General features: G+C 51.0%; 1 protein-coding gene across 1 annotated transcript in view; it reads right to left on the bottom strand.

Annotated features, from left to right (window-relative positions):
* Positions 1–822: 822 nt before the first annotated feature.
* The window catches only part of LOC307090604 (protocadherin-15-like), a gene marked incomplete at its 3' end in the record, with an annotated part of 172,862 nt that continues 165,100 nt past the window's right edge, over positions 823–8,584 (bottom strand). The window contains 3 exon segments of the mRNA XM_079757338.1: positions 823–1,509; positions 1,511–2,468; positions 5,605–5,715. Of these exon segments, the coding sequence (XP_079613464.1) occupies positions 823–1,509; positions 1,511–2,468; positions 5,605–5,715 (1,756 nt within the window).

Here is an 8,584-nt window from a genome sequence, read left to right as displayed (position 1 = left end):
ATTACAGGGTTTTGTTTTGTTGCCTTTTTTGTTCTGAAAAATTGTTACCGCAATTCAGGCTTGTTAACAATTAATATACCAACTACGATGAAAGGGACGCAAAATCAAACTAGGCTTAATTTGACTATAATTTTTATAAATGTACTACTCTTTAATTCTACATAGTCTACCGTTCGGCAGTTTTGATAAAAATGTGCTCCTGGTCAGGCATCTTTGATCTTGGCCTTGTGTTTTACAACCCCGATGGGACTACTCAGAAACAAACTGTAGCATAGCAGCCACTTCACTGTCATGGCTCATAACTCATTGTCTCATGTGATGCTGAGTTATACCAGCAAATAACACTATGTTGACTCACTTCTGGGTCTTGATTAAAGGATGAATAACATGAAATGAAATGAGAATGGTTAAGCAAGGCCAGTGTTTGTGACGGAGGAGGCCTTTGATAAACCGCCAGCCAAAAAAATATGAGAATCACTTGGGATTAAAATTGGATGAAGTTGAAATACTGAACTGGCAAGTAGCAAAAACACAGGCAGTGCTGCTCCACTCCACAATGGGGCCTTGTTCTCCTTCTACCAAGTAGAAATCCTTGTTGCCTTTATAAAATTAAAACCAAAAAACGTAAACGTGGAATTGCGAGCAGCAATCATTTCCAAATCCAAAGCGGCGATTTAAGCTTGACATCCCCGTAGAGACGAACGAAACACCTTCTGGACAGTCTACCCTCGAGGGCTTTCCCCATCAGAGAGGTAGAGCCGATTACGCAGCAGCGAGGAAGAGAGAGAGCGAGAGAGAGAGAGAGAGAGAGAGAGAGCAAGACTAGAGCACTGTAGACTGAGAAGGAAAGCGCTTCTCCAGTTCCTTCATGAGGGAGTTCATGTTTCCGGTGGGCTGGGTCTGAGGAGGCGACGGCACCATCTCCGCGTCTCCTTCGGCCATTCCTCCCCTCACCCCTTCGCCTTCTCTCCCGGCGCCATCCCCTCCTCCTCCTCCTCCGCCTTCCCCACCGCCTCCTCCGCCTACACCCATTTCTATCACCACGTCCGGGGAGTCTACGGAGGCGCGCCCCTCCATGGCGCGCTTGAGGGGGGCCGGCTTCTGGTCGATCTGGCTGAACATGTTGGCCACGGACTTCTCGATGGCGGCGATGTTGCGGACGTTCTTCAGGATGCCCTTGCGCCCCCGGCGCGGCTCCTCCCCCTGCGCCGGGGGCGCAGGGGGAGGCGGAGCGCGGAGGGACACGGGCCGCAGGGCGGGCGCCTCCGTCAGGGGGGGCAGGACGAAGGGGCGGGGGCGGTGCCGCGGAGGCGACAGGTGAGCAGGGAGGGGAGGAGGGGGAGGCGGAGGAGGACGGGCGGCAGGCACAGAGCCCGGGGGAGGACGAGGGAGGGGCGGGGGCGGGGAGTAAGAAGGGGGGGGAGGCGGAGGCGGAGGAGGACGGGCGGCAGGCACAGAGCCCGGGGGAGGAGGAGGGAGGGGCGGGGGCGGGGAGTAAGAAGGGGGGGGGAGGGGGAGGCGTGCAGGGGGGATCGGGGATGACCTCCAGGCGCACCTGGAACCTCTCTTCGGGGCTCTTGCCGGCCGCCGCGCTCGCCGCGAAGCGCCGCAGCACGGGCGGGGTGGGCCTGTGGCTGGGCGGAGGGGTCTCCTCCTCGTCACTCTGGGTTACGACGATGCTCGGGGGGGCGTCCCTCCCCGGGCCCGGGCAGGGCCGGGGGGCGGGCGAGTCGCGCCACTGAGGCTGGGGGGAGTCCGGGAAGGAGGCGAGGACCACATCCGACAGAGAGCCCCGGGAGTCGCGGCACTGCCTCAGCCTCTTCTCCTGGAGGGCCTGCTGCTCGAACTGCCGGGCCTGCTCCTTCACCGACAGCTTGGGCCCCCGGCCGGGACTGCCCACCAGCGGCTCCGAGTCCAGCCCGCGGTCGAAGCCGGAGTCCATCCCCGCGCCTCTGCTCTCGCCCAGCTCCGCCTTGAGCATCTCCAGCTCCCACTGCACGGGGCCCATGACCGCCCGCCGGCGCAGGCCGCCGAACGCCTCCCGCCGGTGGAGCCTGGAGGGCAGGGTCCAGCTGTGGCCCACGCCGCTGACGCTGTCGCTGAGGCCGTGGCCCCCCGTGAAGCTAAGGTCCCCCCCGGAGAGGGAGCCGAACCTCCGCCAGGCGCCCCGCAGGCCCTTCCTGGCGGGTTCCCCGAAGTTCCCCGGGAGGTCCCTCCTCCGGCGGCTGCAGCCCCGGGTCTCGGGGCTGCTCAGGGTGCCGTCCTCGCGGTACAGAGGGTTCTTGGTCTTCAGGGGGTTCTCGTCGGACAGGAAGGTGATGTTGGACTCGGACTTGGGCAGGTTGTTGAGGACGCCCCCGTTGGCGGTGCACTGGCGGTGCGTGGCGATGGCCCGCGTGGCGAAGTCCGACAGCAGCCGCTGGCGGTCGCCTTCGTCCAGGCTGCCCACACTGCCGCACGCGGACCGGCTGGTTACCGGAGGGGTGGAGGGACGGAGTGGTGGGTGGAGGGACAGATGGGTGGATGGATGGAATATTGATTGGGGAATGGATGGATAGATGGACGGATGAATGGGTTGGAAGGGGTTGGAAACGCAAAAGAAAGGTGGAATAAAGTGAGAATGGTAAAAGTATGAAAAAAGGCAAATGAAAGTGTCTTTAAAAACACATTATCAATCCCTAAGATTGAATTATAGTTATGAACACATGATTAAACCGTGATTGAAATGACATTTGACGGATTAAGGCAGCTAACTAAATAAACACCAGCTACCAGATCACACTACGAAAGTTGAACTACGAAAAATTCACAACTTAGCCAGCGCATTCACACACATCGAAACTACAAGCTTCAGCAGTGGTGCCTAAAATAGGTCTTCATGCTAAAGACTTGATGGGTATTCCCCGTGAAGGGGGCAGCATAGCCAACCTCCATAGCCACATTACTATTCTTTGTATCTATTAACTATTAAAACAAGAATATGAATTCAAAGCCACAAAAAATAAATAGAACATCCATCATGGTGCCACTATCTAAGTCCACTATCTACTATCCACTACCTACTATCACAGGCCAGAAACAGAATGTTACTCACTTTTGACTGCATGCCATGTTAAGAGAGACAGAGAGAGAGAGAGATAGGTACGAAAATACAGCATGAGCACTCAACTTGGAAAGTTATTCAGGACAGGCCGACCAATTCACAAAAGGAAATGCGAACAACGGTTAGGAATTTTACCTGACATTCTGGAAAAAGAGGCCACAGTCCAACAGAACTTTTCACATTCATAAATGCACACACACACACACACACCGAAGCCAGATTGCATAGGCTGGCTCACAGTCTACTGTGCACACTCAGACACACCAAAGTGTAATGCATGGACACACGCAGGCACAAAAAGCTGTGTAACTAAAAACATACACTTGGCGAAATTCAATAATTGTATGTAAATTGGAGATAGTATATTCACATCCTACTAGCATATGAATTGCTACTCCTATGGGCTGTCAATAAAGAGTGTGTGTGGGGAGACATATCAGGGATGGACAGGGATTCAGTGAGGCATGTCCTTTTGATGAGAACCACCGTCTCCTTAGTGCACTGCTGGGGAAATGGAAATGAACCAAATTGCCTTTTCTGTGTTCGTGTCTGCGTGTTTTGTGTGTCCATGTGCGTGTGTGTGTATTCTGTTCAGATATCTTTTTCAACACACAAAGTTAGGAGTTTGCTACAAAGAGATGCTGTTCGATTTGTGTTTAACTCCCTGAGACGCAGCAATATTTAATATTGACTTAACCACAGACGGCTTTCCATGGCGAGGCTTTTGTTGAAATAGATTGACTCAAGTTGGGGCTTTCATCTTAAAATGCCACAAGTGCGTACATTCCAATAGCTGTTCCCGGTGGGGACCGAACCAGCAACCCTGACACGTGGTGCGAGAGCCCCCAGGGGTACCTGGATGGATCTAGGGGGCACTCCAAAGAAATCTGCGCTTTATCTTCCAAATGGTAAATGGTAAATGGATTGCTTTTGTTACGTGGTAGTGCTGGGTCTTGTGCTGTTTTTGTTTGTTTTGCACTAATGTCTTGCTTTTGCCTCCTGCACTCAATCATATCAATCACCTCCTGGAGGCGGAGCATTGTGGCTGCAGGATGCTGTTTGGCTCGCCCTGATTGTTGGCCCCGCCCCCACACATATAAAGCCAAGTGGAAGATGGCGGCTCACTCTCTCGCTCTCATCTGAGCACAGACGCTGGCACACTTGAACCTTTTGTAAATTCTGTTAAAAATATCATATTTGTTGTTGCTCTTGGTGGTTACTTTCTGCACGTTAAGGTAAGAGCAAGCGTAGCTATATAGTTTCCACTGTTTTATTTTGTCCGCTGTCGGGCATGGAAGCTAGATAAGCTGAACCTCCCCGGCAGTTAGCGTGAGGTTTTTCCTTTACATTTTCCCCTTACTGTTATGTGGTAATCACCTAGGCCTTTTCCGCCGACAGGTTTTTTTTTTTTGGTTGCTGTTACTGGTTTCACTTGTGCGAAACCTTACGATCCTTGTCAACCATAAAGCATTGTTTTCCCCAAAAACCCCGTCGTCTGTCTTTATGTTGGGTTGTCCAAAGGCTGCTGATTTTATGTTTGTTGGACACGTAACACTTTATACAGCGCTTTTCTTACCAGTGGCCGCTCAAAGCGCTTTACAATATTGCCTAACATTCACCCATTCATGCACACATTCACACACCAACGGCGTGGTCAACAACGCAAGGCAACAGCCAGCTCGTCAGTAGCAGTTAGGGTGAGGCGTCTTGCTCAGAGGACCCTCGACACTCAACCCTCGCTACCTCCTGGCCCACATGCACAGTCCTGTGGCTGACCGAAGTCTAAGTACCAGCAATAATTGTACGCAGCCAAGTGTAACGCCACTCCCCTTCCGCTGATCAATGACGGTAAACTCACCTACAGAGACATCTGCACACCTTGCTGCTAGTTTTTACATTTCAGTGAGCTTTCCGTGAAGCTGGGGGTACGGTAGGATGTGATTGGTCACAGGGGGCACTCGGTAGGATGTGATTGGTCACAGGGGGCACTCGGTAGGTACCCACATGTCACATGACAGGTTTGTGAACCACTCCTCTACACGTTGAGACACGAAGGACAGCATGTTCACAAAGAGCAACATTTCATTGGTAAACTTATCCAACTCAGTTTGTTAGTCTGACAGCCAGCCAGAGTTCCACTAGCTTACTCACACACTTACAGACATTTGGGATTAACCTCACCGTGGAAATCGGAGTCAGCCACTTCATTGGCCGTTAAATGGCCAACTTAACATTTATATTAAATTTAATGGAATTTTGCTGATGTTTTTATCCAAAGTTACAACCATTTCAACTCATCAATTCGTTCACACATTAACACACCGCAGGGTGTCGTGATCAGGGACACCTCCACACGCTAGGAGGAGTCGGGGATCTAACTAGCAACCCTCCGGTTACCAGTCAACCCGCTGTACCTCCTGAGCATCTGTCACCCCGCTAAACAGCCACTTAACACGTGTGGGCCCTGCTGCTGGGCCCCTGGCGTAGCGGTGTGTACTCACATGGCGTTGTCCCCCAGCTCCTCGTAGAGGTTGTTCGCTGTGCCGCGACCGGGCTTGCCCGATGGCAGTGCCATCTGGATACGGGCGGTTTTGGCACATTCTTCCTGGCGCCTGGAAACAACAAGCCAGTCAGGGGATTGGGCACTAACTGACCGGATTTTAATCACCAGTGTTTTCACAATAAGAGCGTTGTTACTATGTAGTAAATTGATAGCCTCTCAGTCATGCCGTCTAGACAATAAGTTAGGAACTGTATACTAAATTAAAATCTATTTGTGCTTTGTTACATAAAAACCACCATGTGTTTTTGTATGTTGTGTGTGTGTAAGCTTTTTTCTCAATCTCCTTTACTACTATATTTTATGACAAAAAAAAACAATAATGACTAGGTACTCACTCTTTAAACCTGGTCGCAACGCACATCACAGGATCATAGAGAGAGAGAGAGAGAGAGAGAGAGAGAAAAAAAGAGAGAGAGAGAGAGCGAGAGAGAGAGAGGGGGGGAGAGAGAGAGAGAGAGAGAGGGGGGGGAGAGAGAGAGAGAGAGAGAGGGTGAAGAGGGGGAGAAAAATAGAACAATTGTTAGGATTCATATATCACAGCAAGTTTCCTCATGGTTAACTGTGTTTCTGTGCTGATTTTGAGTATCCCTCTTCATTATAGTCCCTTAACAACATTCTGAAAGATTAACGATTCATCCACAGCTCCTATTATCATCATACCCCCAAACTCCTGAAACTCTCTTCTCGCTGCATTCTAGCCCTCTCCGCCTCCCGCTATCTCCTGTCCTCTCTCCTATCCTCTCTCCTCTCTTGTAACCTCACTCCTGTCCCCTCTCCTCTCTCCTTTTCCCTCCCCTCTCCTCTCTCCTCTCCTCTCTCCTGTCCTCTCTCCTGTCCTCTCTCCTGTCCTCTCTCCTATCCTTTCTCCTCTCTTGTAGCCTCACTCCTGTCCCCTCTCCTCTCTCCTTTCCTCTCTCCTCTTCCCTCCCGTCTCCTCTCTCCTGTCCTCTCTCCTATCCTCTCTCCTCTCTTGTAGCCTGACTCCTGTCCCCTCTCCTTTCCTCTCTCCTCTTCCCTCCCGTCTCCTCTCTCCTGTCCTCTCTCCTATCCTCTCTCCTCTCTTGTAACCTCACTCCTGTCCCCTCTCCTCTCTCCTCTTCCCTCCCGTCTCCTCTCTCCTCTCCTCTCTCCTGTCCTCTCTCCTCTCTTGTAGCCTCACTCCTGTCCCCTCTCCTCTCCTCTCTCCTCTTCCCTCCCCTCTCCTCTCTCCTGTCCCCTCTTCTCTCTCTTTCCTCTCTCCCTCTTCCTTCTCTCCTCTCTCCTATCCTCTCTCCTCTCTTGTAGCCTCACTCCTGTCCCCTCTCCTCTCTCCTTTCCTCTCTCCTCTTCCCTCCCCTCTCCTCTCTCCTGTCCCCTCTTCTCTCTCTTTCCTCTCTCCCTCTTCCTTCTCTCCTCTCTCCTATCCTCTCTCCTCTCTTGTAGCCTCACTCCTGTCCCCTCTCCTCTCTCCTTTCCTCTCTCCTCTTCCCTCCCCTCTCCTCTCTCCTGTCCCCTCTTCTCTCTCTTTCCTCTCTCCCTCCTTTCTTCGCTCCTCTCTCCTGTCTCAACCCCTCTCATAATCCTCCGCCGTGGACCCTGATGCCATGGTAACACAGAGAACCCAGGTGAGTTGATTATTGGAGAGGCTTTAATGTTAAACAGAGTTTAAAGAAATCCTGACATCCACTGTGCCGGCACTCTCTCTCTCTCTCTGCCTCTCTGTCTCTACCTCTCTCTACAACTTGCTTACGCTACCTTTCTCTCTTCTCTGTTACTCTGACTCTCTCTTAATTAAATTTAATTAAGTTAAGCATAGGACTGGACTATTACGGGTCTGGTGCAGCAACAGATACCAGATTTTGTTTCTTTTGTCAGAGGATTTGGTTAAGTGATTGCTGTATTGATGAAGAGAATGAGAATAAATATGGTACAAAAAGCTTCTAAAATAAATTGCTAACCCCGTCTTTGAACAGACTTGATTGGCATGGGAAACATAAATCCTCATTGCCTTAGCCCAAGAAAAAGAAAAAAAAGATGAAGGAAGATAAAAATAAGTATTTCTATATTCATCATTATCTCTTGGGAGACTGGAAAAGTGCAGACCTGCAACGTAGGTCGAACGTCATTGGCTCGTGCTAAAGTGGCAGTCCGATTACCTGCTAGCTGTGTGTTAGCATCAGCACTTGACCTTTCACAGCGGTAACTGGACAGCCCTTTCGCAGTTTTCAGACATATGCCCACGCAAAACGCTGTACAATTATTGCCTCATATTCACACACGCCTGCATACACCGACGGCGGTGTCAGCCACGCAAGGCAAAGCCTTATCTAGGAGGAGCCAGGGATTGAACCAGCAACCTTCTGGTCGCCAGACAACCTGATCTACCTCATGAGCTACTGCCTCCTAATGAGCGATGAAAGGCTCATTCAAAGCGTTCAGCAATTAATGGAGTAAGTCTTATCTACCATTTTAGATGATGTGCAACTTATCTCCTCTCTCACCATCTCCAGCCTATCTATTGATCTGCATCCCAAGAATTTGTCTTCTCTGCTCAGACGTCTGGAGGACCTCAGTAAAAGCACTGCATATTAATGTGAAGGTCATTCTGGGGGGGCAGAACCCGGGTTGGAAAGCAAAACAACACGGCAGTGGGCGGAGTTACGCCTAGACTTCATTGGGTTTATTCGAAAACTTATTGGCTGATTTCCCCGCAACCCAATCTCACAGCAAAATGTAGTTAACTATGTTGGTCCACAGTGGAAAAAGTATTAGTTTTACAATAACGGCTCTAAACACGTGACGTGCCTACGTTTTTTTGGCCTATTATTTTCAATAGGCCTGCGTCCACGTCCCTTAGCGACTGCGTAGGGTTCTCCAATGCCTCTTGTCCTTCCAAAACAGGTTGAGTCCTCATAGCGGGGGTTATCTCGGCCATGGTT

The sequence above is a fragment of the Pollachius pollachius genome (assembly GCF_949987615.1).
Source record: "Pollachius pollachius genome assembly, chromosome: 19".
NCBI lineage: Eukaryota > Metazoa > Chordata > Actinopteri > Gadiformes > Gadidae > Pollachius > Pollachius pollachius.
Note: the sequence above shows the minus strand (reverse complement) of the source record. Positions and strands in the feature narration are given on the sequence as shown.